Here is a 14,742-nt window from a genome sequence, read left to right as displayed (position 1 = left end):
TTCACTTTATTTATTTAAGAGGAAGGGAGATATTCCCATCCACTGCTGGTTCACGTCCCAGATGCCCACAACAGCCAGGGCCAAAGCCAGGAGAGAGGAACTCATTCCAGGTCTCACATGGGTGGCAGGAACCCACTCACTTGAGGCCACCACCGCTGCCTCCCATGTTTTGATTTGGCAGGAAGCTAGAGTCAGGAGTCAGGGCTGGGCATCGAACCCAAGTACCTTGCCGTGTGATGAGGTCTCTTAACTAGTGGGTTCAATACCCATTCTCCTTATCTTTTTCAAAGAACTCCCATATGCAAGCAAGGATCAGTGTTCCGGGAGAATGTGCGTATATTACAGATTTCAATTTTTTAAAAGTCCTATTTTTTTCTAGGGCATTTTGAGGGCTATTCTGCACATGTTGTACCAAAATAGGATTGGAGTTGACCTTCAGAAGTTTAGCATCTCTGAACTCTTCAGAACACACACAAAAGCCAAAAGTCAGGCTGTGGGCTGTCCCCACATGTCTAGCTATTTCCAACATATGTGTTCCAAGGGCAAAACAAAAAAAAAGCCGCTCTTTTAAAAACACAAATCTCAGCAGCTTCAAGGCTGTGCTTCAGGGCCTGCTGGTTTAGAAGGCTGAGGGAGCAGACACTGGGGGCACGTCTCTGCCCTCTGCTCCACCTGTGAGGTACCCTGAGTTTTACTCCATGTCCCCCAGAGCCACCAGGCTTCAGAGGGAAACTGAGGCGACTTAGGGGAGACTTTGAGACTAGAATGGACAACTGCATCCCAACTGGAAACTGTGCTGTCCGTTTCTGGACAGCCATCAGCTACCCACCCTTGGTGGGCCCCGTGGGAACGCTTGCGTGGACTCTCTCAGGTGCCACTTGAGCTCCCAGGTTGTGCTAATACTGGGTCGCTGCTGCTTTTAGAGCTGTGCCTACGAGAGGAGACTTCTGGGCTCCTCACAGGGAAGGGAGGAGTCTCAGCCCTGCCACTGCCTCTACTTGAGCCTTGGCTCTGATCACTGTGGCGCCGTGCAATAGAGCCGCCAAAACTGGGTCAGAGTCAGGGAGCGCCGCTGCCTGCTGCGAGGCTGCACATGCCACACAGGCCTCCAGGTGCACAGAACTGGGTGCCGCTATTTCCCGATTATCCCTGGAGGCTCAAGGCGGGCGGGCAGCTGGCCCCGGTGCCAGGAGGGAGTGGCGCCACCTGGAGGGCACCCCTTCCAGCCTCCAATTCTGTGCTTGGCAACTCCCCAGCTCCGGGTGTGCCCTGCTAGCCACACCTGCTGAGCCCAGCAGACTATGGTGAGTCTGAAATTGCAAAGGAACCACAGATGGCTGTGGATGGGCCTCTAGCTGCACGCTCGAACCACTGACAAGCTCTACACCTGCTCAGTGGCTACGTCAAACCCAGGGTGAGCAAGCTGGAGGAGGCTGGGGCATCCAGTCATGCCGGTCCCTGTACATTTCTGATGCATGGCAGAGGTAAAGAACCACTGACCCAGAGGCACTGAAGACGGACCCTGGGCACCCTGCCCACGAATCTGTGTTGCCATGCATCCCCACGTGTATGCACCTTGTTAGACTTGGGGCAGTGCAGCCAGGCTGTGCTCTGGTCAGATGCCCACAAACTCTCACGCGACAAATACAGCAGTCTCATCAGAGTGGCCACGTTGGGTATGGGAGGGAGCAGGCACGCTCCTGTGTAGCTGGGAGTCTCAGGACTCTGTTTCAGCTAAGTCTTTGGTGCTGCCTTCAAGTCCAGGCCGCGTCTCAGCAGAAATGAATGTCCCTTTGCAGCTAATATGGCTGTGGCTTTCCTGCCAGTCGTGGCTTACAACGGCTTGGGCTTTATTCTACATTCAGGGTGCACATGCATTTCTTTCTTTCTTTTTTTTTTTGGACAGGAAGAGTTAGACAGTGAGAGAGAGACAGACAGACAGAAAGGTCTTCCTTTTTCCGTTGGTTCACCCCCCAAGTGGCCGCTATGGCTGGTGTGGCCAGTGCGTTGCAGCCGGGGCACTGCGCCGATCCAAAGCCAGGAGCCAGGTACTTATCCTGGTCTCCCATGCGGGTGCAGGGCCCAAGGACCTGGGCCATCCTCCACTGCACTCCCGGGCCACAGCAGAGAGCTGGACTGGAAGAGGAGCAACCGGGACAGAACCTGGCGCCCCGACTGGGACTAGAACCTGGGGTGCCAGCGCTGCAGGAGGAGGATTAGCCTAGTGAGCCACGGTGCTGGCCGCACATGCATTTCTTAAAGAGAGCCCTTCCCACCCACCCCTCACACCCCTGTTGTGTAAATTTTAGGGGCAAAGCCACTTGGAGCCTGCCCCTGCGTCTCCCAGTGATGGTCACAGAGGGAACTGAAATTTGCACTCACGTAACGGTGCCTTTTCTGGGGTGTCCCCTGACTCTGCTTTGCCCTTTCCTGTTCTGTCTCCGGTTCCACGACTCTTTGGAAATTCGTAACCTCGAGCTCCGACCCGATCCCCAGCTGCCTACTTGCCGCAACTACCTGGACGCCCCATCAACCCTCCCACCCTACGTGCCCTGCAGTGCACTCAGCGGGCCCGTCCCGACTTCCCCTTCTTTCAGATCCCACACCCCGGCTGAGGGAGAAGACTGGGTGCCTCCTCTTTCCCTCCTGCCTCCCTCCTCCCCCACACAGCTGATCCATCACGCGTGTCCTCTCCAGTCCTGTCACCAACAGCCAACCCGCCAGGCTGCCGACACCACTGTAATAACGCCCCGGTTTCCAAGTCTTGTCCTGTGTACCCCCACCCCCCATCCACTCTCCACACAGATGCCAGAGGGCTGCTTCTCTAACAATGCCAATCTGATACTCCTCTGCCCCAGCCAGCCTGCGGCGCCCACTGCCTACAGAGGGTGACAACTCTCTCAGCAAGCTTCCGGTCTCCCTCGGGTGCCACTAGCTCCGGGCCACACAGCCCCTTCTCCAACTGCTCTGCTCTCACCCTGGGTTCCAGCCCTAAGTGGTGCTGTGTGCTTCCCCGTACACGCGCCGCCCCACCACTGTGCTTTCATGCGTGCCTGTCTCTCTCCTGTGGGCCTCCGACCTTGTTCACGCCTATTTGCAAACCTAAGACTCCACTCACTCTTCCTCTGCAGACTCCTCCCCTATGCCCGGCTGATAACACTCTCTTTTGATTTAGCACCAGCCCTCACAAGGCCCCATAACAGCACTTAGCAACTGCCTCAGTGACCACACACGCTCTCTGACATCCTGGGCGGGTCTGGAGGATGTGATGTGTGTCTTATCACCATGCCCAGAGGCACGCGTGGCACCTAGCAGGCATGGAATAACCACTTTTTAATTGAATGAATGAATGAATGAATGAAGGCTCTAAGGGTTTGCCTGTCCTTCAATTACTAACAGGTTTGCAAATTCCAATCTCTGCCTCAAAGGCCAATAAGCATATGTTATTTTAAATAATAGCTCCGTTGCAGTTAGCGCTTATGCCCTGGGAAAAAATATTTTGATCTTTTAACATCTTTAATTCACAGACTGAAAAAGCTCCACCAATTACTCTAAATTCTCTTACTCGATGGCTGATTATTCCCACCTTTGGCTTCTTACTTTTCCTTATCTTGAAGCCTTTTTTTTTTTTCAAGTCTTGCAAGAACAATTGCAATTTATCCAGCCTTTGCTATGTGTCATGGGTTGTGTTTTACATGTATCAAGTGGCATCTCATCACCTTTTCAATCTTCTTTAGAACCCTGATTAGAGAAAATGAAGGCAGCTTAACACAGTCAGACCTCAAACGGAACAAGTAAATACTGGTTAGCACGTTTTTTTCAAAAAGCTTAGAGAGAGAGAGGGAGAGAGAGATTTCAATCGCTGGATTTTAATGAGCTCCGCTGTAGATCGCAATGATCCAGCCTGGCCTTGATCCTCCCCCCATGTTGGCAAGAGAGCTGAAGGCGAGTATTTTGCAAAAACTGGGATTCTTTCAAAGGCTCTGGGTGCACTGTTGGCTTTTGCAAGCAGAAAAAACAAGCTGGGCAGGGTGAAAAGAGGGGAGAGTCGAGATACAAAAAAGGTGGCAGCGAAGAAAGAACTTGGGAAGAAAAGGCACAGAAACTTGGAAAGGACGTGTGGGAAAGGGCCTGAGAGAAACAAGTAGATAAAGCTAGGAAGTGGCCTAGACTGGTGACCGAGGCCAAGGAAGACGGGAGAAAGAACGGCGGGTCCAGCTCATTTCTCGCAGCAGGTGACTGGAAGCGAGAAGCCCAGGAGAGGCCACGAAACACAGCCCGGCCTCCCTCCCCATCAACAACCAGGTACTGCCTTCGACTTTCCCTCAAGATTGTTTCTTGGAACTTGACCGATTTCCTGATCAGTGCACTGAAAATTCTCCCTAACGCAGGGCCGCTGGCCATTAACACTTTATGGAAGAGGTTGGCGAAGAGCAGATAGACTGGGATAAGCTTAGATGGGCAGTGTGGGTTTCAACCCTACTTGTGGATGAAGCAGCTTGGAAAGTGAGCTGGAAAGACACAATGGACCACTATGCTTTGCCAAGTGTGGCTTTTGGTAGATTTTTAATACATCTTTCAAGGGTTGTCTTGCACGTCACCTCCCTGGTTCAGCTCTGCAAAGAACTGGAGTGACACCGCTCCCCTCCAACGTATTTTTCTCTTCCAGTATAAGTTTTCAGCTTGTTTTGGTCTGAACGGTGTGTGTAAATAGAAAATTCCAGCCCTCTGCCCCCTTCTAACATCCTGTTTGGTGTTGCCTGAAACTGCTATTTCCATATTGGCTGGATTTCCAGGAACTCCTCTCATTCTTTATTTTTTACCTCCCTTTGCCCACCTCCCTCCACCTCTCCGAGACCTCAGATTGGCCTCAGGATGCAACGAATAGGCACCTCGCTCCCCCAAAGGCACACAGCCCCCCTCCAAGGAGCCAGTCCCCGGAAGCCATTTCCCATCAGCTCCGGGAAGAATGGAACCAGGCATCTTACCTTAACTAATTCTAACAGCTGAGGTTTCCTTAGAGACAGGGGGGAAAAATATTTATCCAGGGAACTCAGAAGGGATTACTGTGGAGTAATTTGTATACACTAAAATGAGCAGGGACCCAGCATGCCCCAGGGCCGCGCACACTGGCTGGCATTGTTACTCATTTCTATGCCTGCTTCCCTCTCTCTCTCTTGGCCCAGGAGCCAGTAACTCCACAAAGGAGACCGCCCTTACCTTCCTTGGCTTCACTTTGTCGTGGTAGTCATACTGGAAGATTCCTTTGTAGCTCAGTCCCAGCCACCATGGTATCCCCTGCTTGTCCTAGGATAGCAAAAGGAGAGAGGGTAAACAGGGGGCTACAGAGATGTCCCGGCTTAGCTGAAGACATGGGCACACAAAGCTTCCGTGGAGGGCACGGAGCCCACCTGTCTTGTTAATAACTGATTTGAAAGAGTGACCGAGAGAGAGAAAGAGAGACAGAGAAAGATCCTCCATCTACTGGATCACTCCCTGCATGGCTGCCATGGCCAGGGCTGGGCCACGCTGAAGTTAGGAGCAGGAACTCCACCTGAGTCTCCCACCTGCGTGGCAGGAGCACAAACACTTGGGCCATCTTCTGCTGCTTTTGCAGGCCCATTGGCAGGGAGCTGGATTGGAAACGGAGCAGCTGGGAACTGGCACTCCAGTACAGGATGCCAGCATCGCGGGTGGCAGCTGAAACAAATGGGCTACAGTGTTGGCCCCAGCCATCTGCTTTGTACCTTCACAGATGTGCCCATCATCCAATGGTGCTTGGTGGCACACAAAGACTGTGCCCTGCTCAGGGCTCGGCTCTGATCCTAACCAGCGGCTCGGCCACGGTGCCCTGTGCCTTTATAAATAAGGAGCGAATGCCCGGATTGGTTTTGTTCTTCTTACAAGACTTCAGGTTTTCCAGGCTGGCCTCCTACTCACTCACCACACAGGACAATCTGAGATGGTGAACGTTCTAATAAATTGAACCACTGATGAAAACTGTCATCGGCTGTCAGCCAGGGGGAACCCTGGAGGCTATGCAAGGTGCCTCCTTCTCAATTTAAAGACAAAAAAGTCCAAGCAGACACAGCCCAACTTGACTCAGGACCCTCCCAGCCCAAGGAGCCAAGGGCAGCAGGGCAGGAAGGGGGTCACTCAGGTCTCCTTCTCACCAGGACTTTAGGTCTGTGCTCTTGGACAAGACAGCACAAGAGAGGCTGCACCATCCTTGGGACTGAGTCAGAAACACCAAGCCCTCTGTCTATGCCTTTAACACAGACTTGCTGTCAGGGTGGTGAATTACAGCTCCCAGATGCTGGGACCTCGTGGAGACCCCATCCAACAACCTTTCCCTAGCTTCATCCTCATTACCACTCATGTCAATAACCTGATACACCCCCATCGTGGGTGTTCTGGGAAGTCAAAACCAGCATGAGGGTTTTCAAATATTTGTGGGATATGAGCTATTTCAAAGTAAGCTGGGGCTGGGCCAGGCCAAAGCCTGGGACACAATACAGGTCTCCCATGTGGGTAACAGACCCTCCCACCAAAAACAAAAAACAAACAAACAAAAAAGTAGATGCTGCCTTACAAGTGCATCAGCAGGGAGTTGGACTGGAAGTGGAGTAGCCAGGCCTGGGACCAGCTCTCCTATATGGGATGTGGGCGTACCAAGCTGAGGCTTAACCCACTGCACTAAAATGCCTGCCCCACAGTGCACACTTTCGTCTAAAGGAATTAAAAATATAGTTGGGTGGAAACATGGACACAGACATAAGCAGAGGGGCAAGAAAACTTCATGTTGACTGATGGAAGTATCTTAAGTTTAGATTCTCCGCTCTTTTTGATTAGACTTTGGGCAATAACTTAGTTCAAGGAGAAGAAAGGGAACTTCTCCTTCTCCTGTGTTCACTGGTGACGCCTTATCTTCCAAGGCAAGATCCTGTAATGGTAGCAAAGTGCAGTCTGGAGAAGTTAACAGGTGTGAGTGTTCCGGAGCACAGTGGGGTGATACAGTTCACAAGGGTGTATCGCAGCCTGTATAGACAACTGGAAGGCAGGAGCTGGCGGGCTCCACACACAAAGGAAAGATAAGGACATGAAAAGGCTGACTGCTGGGTACGACTGGTGAAGACTGGTTTAAGTATTGCACTACATCCCACAAAGATGTACAAATTTAAAAAATGAATTAAAAAAAAAAAGAAACCAAAGGCAAGATCCTAGCCCGAGACATTACATAAAAAATTAGAGATACTTTAGAATGGGGTCAGTGTCACACTGGACTTGCTATCACAATGGAGTTTTTGAAATCTATGTATACATGCAGGGTTGTTCAAAAAGTTCATGGAAAACGTGTATTATGGAAAAAAAAAAAAACTATGCATGGGTTCCCAAATATTTTTGCCCCCAAAATAAATGGGTCTTTTAATTCAATTTTTCCACAAACTGCTTGAAGTACCCATATGTGTATTGCAGAATACTTATATTACCTCTTAGGAGGTAATATATAATATAATATAATATAATATAATATAATATGATAATATAATATAAGTGGAGTAAAACCCACTGCCCAATCCCCTCCAGCACACAATCTTCCTGACCAAGTCCTACCACTTCCCCTCAACTGCAACCAAGCCAAACTCCCAGTAAGACTGCTGGAAACAAGCATGAGCCGTCTTCCTTTGTCTGCTTAGTGCAGGGCTGGTGACTCGCCCCAGGACGAGGGACTTACCTTCACTGCGTAATAGTGCACCCCGTAGGTTGGCAGAGACTCCACGATGCTCATGTAGCTGAGGAGACAACAGAAGACAGACAGACAGACAGACACACACACACACACACAGGCTGGTTATTCAGCAGAATCAGCATCGTGCACGTGGCCTTTGGTGTGGGTGGTGGGGTTCTCGGAGTGATTAGTTAACTTGACAATCAAAGTGAAAGATCCCCCCATGCCCCCGAGACACGGTTTTCTGGTTGGAACAGAACCGTCTTGGCGTGTGCTATGCCTGCACAGGGACAGGCAGTCCTCGGGAGGGCCGGGAGGGCCACTTACTTGACAATTGCTTGGCCTCTCGTCTGCCCGTTCAGCTTCTTGTAGTGCTCGATGACTCTGTCTTCGCTAGAATCAGAGGAGAAGGATTCTGTTAGCAGAGTCCCCAAGTCCACGGCTGAATAACAAGATGGTTCTGAGGCTGAGCGGCCTCACGGGAGCTCTAGGCAGTCAAGGGCCACTGCCTAACGTGACATTTCCAAACTCAGCCGGAGCAGAATCCCGTTAGCTAGAGATCGACTAAAGAAAAAACACCAGAGTCTGTTTTCCCCACAGAGGGCCTGCGTCCTCCTCATCTGGCCCTGCTCATCTGGGGAAGAAGGTGAGAGGTCAGGCTCGGGGGCCAGCTGCTTACAGAAACAACGAGAAAGAAATGGATCCGTGGTGGTGGGGAGGGGCTCCTGAGTGACACAATGGTTAGATTCCCTCTGTCTCCCTCCTCACTCTCCCTGTCCCCCGAGTGCTGGCCCCGGCAGGGGAGGGCAGGCGGTGACCTCACTGAGAGCTCAGAGCCTCCCTATTCTGAGTGAGTAGTCAGGGGCTGGGGATGGAAAGTGCTGGAATCCGTGCCTGGTTAATATAAACCTGAGAGAGATTGAGAAGTCCATGTGGGGAAGTAAGCACAACCAGCTACCAGAATCAGATGGCAAAATCCAAGTCCTCAAGCAACCAGAGATCACCTGGCTCCATGGTGGCAGTGGCCGGCCAAACCATCCCAGGGCAGAGCAGAGGGCAGCCTGGGCACATTTCTGCCTTAATCACACTCTGAAGTTGCTGGTGTGGTTGACCCCATTTTACAGGTGGAGAAATGGAGGCAGCCCACAGTTCAGAAACTGGGCTATACCGCTTTCCTTGAGGTGTGGACAGGCCTCCCCCCATCCCCCCATGGCTTTGGCCTAGGGGTTGCCTATTACATCCATGAATGCCAAGGGGTAGCAGCAGAGCCATAAAACATGGTGAAAATGTATCGTTAGCCCAGGAATGATGAGGGCAACATGATACTGCGAGAAACTTGACTCAGCTTGGGATGAAGGAGGCAAAATCATGTCTTCCACCAAGTGCGGGGTCAGGAGGTGACTGGTGATGCTGAGATCAAAAGGAAAACCCAAACAAGCCCAGCCTACCAGCTCTAGCTCTATCACTCTGATCTGTCTATATGGAGCATGAATAGCATTTATTTCTCTTGTTAGGTCTTTTTTTTTTTTTTTTGGACAGGCAGAGTGGACAGTGAGAGAGAGAGAGACGAGACAAAGGTCTTCCTTTGCCATTGGTTCACCCTCCAATGGCCGCTGCAGCCAGCGCGCTGTGGCTGGCGCACTGTGCTGATCCGAAGCCAGGAGCCAGGTGCCTCTCCTGGTCTCCCATGGGGTGCAGGGACCAAGCACTTGGGCCATCCTCCACTGCCTTCCCAGGCCACAGCAGAGAGCTGGCCTGGAAGAGGGGCAACCGGGACAGAATCCGGCGCCCCAACTGGGAATAGAACCTGGTGTGCCGGTGCCGCTAGGCGGAGGATTAGCCTAGTGAGCCGCGGCGCCGGCCTCTTGTTAGGTCTTTTTTTTAATTTATTTTTTAAGATTTATTTATTTATTTGAAAGTCAGAGTTACACAGAGAGAGAAGGAGAGGCAGAGAGAGAGAGAGAGAGAGAGAGGTCTTTCATCTGCTGGTTCACTCCCCAATTGGCCACATGGCTGGAGCTGCACCAATCCGAAGCCAGGAGCCAGGAGCTTCCTCTGGGTCTCCCACACAGGTGCAAGGGCCCAAGGACTTGGGCCATCTTCCACTGCCTTCCCAGGCCATAGCAGAGAGCTAGATTGAAAGTGGAGCAGCCGGGTCTTGAACTGGCACCCACATGGGATGCCGGCACTGCAGATGGCGGCTTTACTCGTTACGCCAAAGCGCCGGCTCTGGGCTGTCTTCTGTTGTTTCCCAGGCCATAGCAGAGAACTGGATCAGAAGTGGAGCAGCCAGAACTTGAACCAGCACCCACATGGGATGCCGGCACTGCAGGCGGTGGCTCCAACCGCTGTGCCACAGCGCTGGCCCTGTTAGGTCTTTATAGATTAAAATACTACAGCCAGTCACAACCATGATGCAATGACATGAAAAGGCTTACACTCTCTGGCTCTCTCACTCTTTAAGCAATGCATCGTCAGGATGATCCATGCTACCCATCTGCTTATACGTAAGTGGGGCTGTGATGCTGAGGCTACTGACCGCACCTGTCCTGTCACTTTCAGTGCATTTAGACAATGGCCTGGGTACTCACAGGTCTGAACGAGGCCCGAGGGAAGGGCTGGCCTGGTTATAAAGATAATGGGGGCAGGGGCAGGTTTTTGGTTAAGATGCTCTTTGGGACATTTGCATCCCATATCACCGTGCTTGTGTTTGGGTTCTGACCCCTCCTGATCCAGTTTCCTGCTAATGCACACTCTGGCGGGCAGCACGCGATGGCTCAAGTGTGTAGGTCCCTGCCACCCAAATGAGAGACCTGCGATTGAGTTTCTGGCTCCTGGATTTGGTCTGGCCCAGCTCTTGGCTATTGCAGACATCTGGGGAGTGAACCAGTGGAGGAGAGGTCTCTGTTGCTCTGTCTCTGCCTTTCAAATAAGTTCAATAAATAAATACTTAAAGATAAGACATGTTCTGGCATTTAGACAGGTGTATGTGTGGATGCAGGTGAAGATATTCATATGGAGCATAATACGTGATGGGGCCAGCGCTGTGGTGTAGTGGGTAAAGCCACCACTTGTAGTGCCGGCATCCCATATGGGCGCTAGTTCGAGTCCGGCTGCTCCACTTCCAATCCAGCTCTCTGCTATGGCCTGGAAAAGCAGTGGAACGTGGCACAAGTCCCCGGGCCCCTGCAGCCGCATGGGAGTCCCAGAAGAAGCTCCTGGCTCCTGGTTCCTGGCTTCAGATCGGTGCAGCTCTGGCTGTTGCGGCCAACTGAGGAGTGAACCAGCAGATGGAAGACCTCTCTCCTTCTCTCTCTGCGTAACTCTAGCTTTCAAATAAAACAAATAAATCTTTTAAAAAAATATGTGAGCACAGAACAGATGGTGGGGACAGTCATAGAAAATAGCAGACAGAGAGGAGAGAGAGAGGAATTCCTAAGTGAAATGTGTACAGGGCGCCCAATGTTGAAGACTAAATGAATGCTGAGATGACCGAGGGATGGATTAGGCCAAAGGCATCTCTGACTCCAGACAACGCACTGGTATGACAATCTAGAACAGCGACTGCAGCCCTCCAAATAGGAACGCTGGTCTCCTGGTACCTTCTTCCATCCTTTCCTCCATCACCAGTGCTATCCCGAATAGGAACAGCTGGGGGATACAGAAGGTAAGGCCCAGGGAGCTTAGGGACTCGGTGAGGAGGAGGAGTACCAGGGTTGCACGAGCAAGGAAACGGGCAGATGAGCTGTTGGTGTTCTTGAGTGCAGACAGCCAAGACTGGACGCTCGGAAGCTGATGTGGGCGAAAATCGCTGCAGGTTGGACGGATTTTGCTCTTAGAGGTCAGACTACGACGACAGGAAGGCATTACCTGTCCGCATCTATGCTACCAGAGAAAGAGCAGCAACACAGCAGCTCAGAGAGCTGAACCTAACGACGCCAGCTCACAGCCCGGGGACGCAGGTCCAGCTTCCCTGGGGGGCTGTGGTCTCTCAGAGAGGAATGATTTGTGAAGCGGAGTCTAGCCCTGCTAACGGCTTCTGCAGCAAGACACCTGCCATCTGAGCCAAAGCACTTGCTTCAAGCTACCTGAGTGACCACACAACCAGTGCACTGTCCAGGAAAGTGTCCAGATGAGACGAAAGGTGGCGTGCACAGGAGTACCTGGGGGAGTCGCGCGACATATTTCTCAGCAGAGATTCGCTCTGCATTTCCTGCTTTGGGCTGTTCTTACCCTGGGGTCCGTTTCGGAGTCCGGAAGGAGCATCCGGGAAGCGAGGCTGTCCCTGACAGAGGGCAGTGGTCCAGGCTTATGAGCCCAGCAAGATTTCATCTCTCCCCAGGAATGCAGCCCTGCTCACTTGTGGCACAAACCGCAATCTGGGAACCCTCCAAATGCCGGAATCCTTTCCAAATCGGTTATTTAGGGCCCGGACACATGAACTGTGGCATAATGACAGCTACGTCAGGAGATGGCTCCCACTGAGGGCAAAGGAAAGGATCAGCCTCTCTCCTCGGCAAAGCTGAAACCCTGCAGTTCTCCCATGCCTTGGAACCCCTCAGGGCCCGTCACCCAGTGACAGGGGTTCCAAAATGAAACTTGATCAGCACATGAAAGGAGGTAAACCGTCCCAAGTGAAACCTGAGAGGGTTTGAAAGAACAAAAGGAAAAGGAGTGGTCCCACACCCAACATGTCATTTAAATAAATCCAGCAAACAGTCCCAAGTCAGGGTACAACCTTGTGCCCAGGCAGCCACATGGCAGCTGTCTGGGCCCCATGCAGCCCGTGGGGTCTTACCAGTAGGCCAGGGAAGGGTGCTCCTTCAGCGCTTGGGTGGGAAGGGCTGGCAGCTTCTTCAAGTCATTCCGTACGACTTCATTGCTGCAGAGAGAGAGCCAAGAAACACACTCAGCCTCCGAGAGACGAAGCCCACGGTTAGAAAGGATCTGACTCGGCCGCCTGTCTGGGAGACCCCGCATCTGGTCTCTTTTAATGGAAAGCCGTGGGAGGAAGCGGATGGGGGGGCACTTTCTTTTTATTTATTTACTTAATATAGAAAAGAAAGAACCTATGACTCAGCCAGCGTCCTCTCCCAGTCCTGAACCCCTGCACAGGCTCACAGATGGCCAGGGTGCCTCCAAGCCCTGCCCTCAGTGAGGGGGTGGACTGCAGGCCCTTGAGTAGCCCCCTCCACAGGGATCAGGCAGGAGAAGGGTCCCCTGGGGGACTCCCAAGACGGGTGACGTCACTGCTTTCTCCGCAAGAGCCGCCTGCTACCCCTCATGGACGGTGCTAGTTTTTTGTTTTTGTTGTTTTTGTGTTTTTTTTTTTTTTTTTTTTTTTTTTTTTTGCCTGGAAGGGCCACCTGCTGGAAACTGTCCGCTACAGTGCAATTAAATAAACAACTTTTGCTTGTGACAAGGCCCAGAAAGTGCTTTGAAAGTGTGAAGTGGATTTACTGGGGCAGCTGGGAGGTTTCAGGCCATCTGGTCCTGGAAGCAGAAATGTTTTTTTTTTCCTGTAGCCCTACATGCTCTGGGGTGATCGCCCCCAGTGTAACCCCTCCAGCCACTCAACTGCTCTCTAGCCGCTCAGCAGACACAACATCTCACCTGAGCCGGGCTGGCTGTGGTATCTGCACCCACTCACGACCTCCTACGCCAACAGCAGCACCCACTCTGGGAGGGTTCTGGTAATGAGAGACTGCTTTCCTACTCTGCTCCACCAAGGAGCCCCAGGTGCCTCAACTGGGGTTGCAAAAGCTCATCACAGGGAGACCTGCATCTGGCCTAGCGCTTCCACCCTGCACCACTGTAGCAGCTTCTGTGTTGCGCACACAAAGCAAGGCAAACAGTGGCCAGCAGGTTGCTGAGCCGTAGCAGCAATGGCGCAGGAGTTCAGCAAATAAATAAGTACGAAGGAAGGAAGAAACACTGTAGACACCAATGGGAGCTCCTGAAGCATTTGGATGGCGAACACCCTAACGCCCACGCTGCTATCTGGAAGACGAATGGTTGTGTGTGTCCTCGGCAGAAAAACACTGCTACCACCAACAATCAGCAGCCCCACGCTGGATACCAAGTGCCAATGGGGAGCTCCATCTCATGGCACATATGTGGTGACAAAGAAAGGCATGGATGTTTGGTGACATTATCACTGAAGCCAGAAAGGGCTTCTTTCAATGCACTGATCGATGACGACAGTGCTATTTGTGAACTCTGGCTTCCAACAACCAACCAGGAGGAGATGCAACTTAACAACCGTTTGAAAGACTACATCTGGGTACTTGCACTACCTGAACCTAAGGTATAAGGTGAAGGTTTGCTAGTTAATAATCAATAAGATGAAGGTATGGAACATCTGCTCCTACACAAAGTGCTGTAAGGGATATGAAACAATGAGGAGACCTAGCCCTTCTGCAAAAGGTGTTCAGAGTTGGCCTAGGGGGCAGGAAAAGTACTTGACCTTGTGGGCAGTGTTTGATCATGTCAGTCCAAACCACAAATTCTAAGGCTCAGAGGAAAGAAAAGGGCTCTGGGAACTCGGGTACAAGAACAGGTTCTTGAGGGGACCCTGAATGAAGAAAAGGCCAGGGACATTGCCCCCCTCCGCAGTGGAAGAAAGCCAAGCCACGGGGGCCACATAAGGAGAACTGCAGAGACCAACAGGGCTGCACGGTATGCAAGGGTAACACCGAAGGAAAAGGAGGGGGAGGCACAGAGTTATGAGCACCACTGATGTCAGGCTAACAGGGTTCCCGCTGATCCAGGAGGCAACAGGAGAGCCACTGGAGGTTTTCAAACAGGTGGGCTCCTCGTGTTTAGGAAGATCCAATTCCCGAGTACGATTGGGGATTTTTAGTCCCAATGCGCTCAAGACATAGCTCAGGCAAACACTCAGTTCACCAAATGCCTGAGAGCCCACGGTGCTGAATTTTTGGGTCTCTTCTCCCTGTTCAGTTACCTGAGAACAGGGAGCTGATTCACAGGTCCAAGGGCACCTAGAGCGATGT

General features: G+C 51.9%; 1 protein-coding gene across 8 annotated transcripts in view; it reads right to left on the bottom strand.

Moving 5' to 3' along the window:
* Positions 1 to 14,742, bottom strand: part of FRMD4A (FERM domain containing 4A) — a 644,478-nt gene that overhangs the window by 79,587 nt on the left and 550,149 nt on the right. For all 8 annotated transcript variants that reach the window (XM_051820845.3, XM_008268104.5, XM_008268105.5 and 5 more), the window contains 4 exons: positions 12,528 to 12,611; positions 8,057 to 8,122; positions 7,736 to 7,793; positions 5,221 to 5,307 (listed from right to left, as the gene is read on the bottom strand). In XM_051820845.3, the coding sequence (XP_051676805.1) occupies positions 5,221 to 5,307; positions 7,736 to 7,793; positions 8,057 to 8,122; positions 12,528 to 12,611 (295 nt within the window). The remainder of the gene's footprint in view (positions 1 to 5,220; positions 5,308 to 7,735; positions 7,794 to 8,056; positions 8,123 to 12,527; positions 12,612 to 14,742) is intronic.

This window comes from Oryctolagus cuniculus, chromosome 13 (genome assembly GCF_051225735.1).
Source record: "Oryctolagus cuniculus isolate XC-2025 breed Fujian yellow rabbit chromosome 13, ASM5122573v1, whole genome shotgun sequence".
Lineage (NCBI taxonomy): Eukaryota > Metazoa > Chordata > Mammalia > Lagomorpha > Leporidae > Oryctolagus > Oryctolagus cuniculus.
Note: the sequence above shows the minus strand (reverse complement) of the source record. Positions and strands in the feature narration are given on the sequence as shown.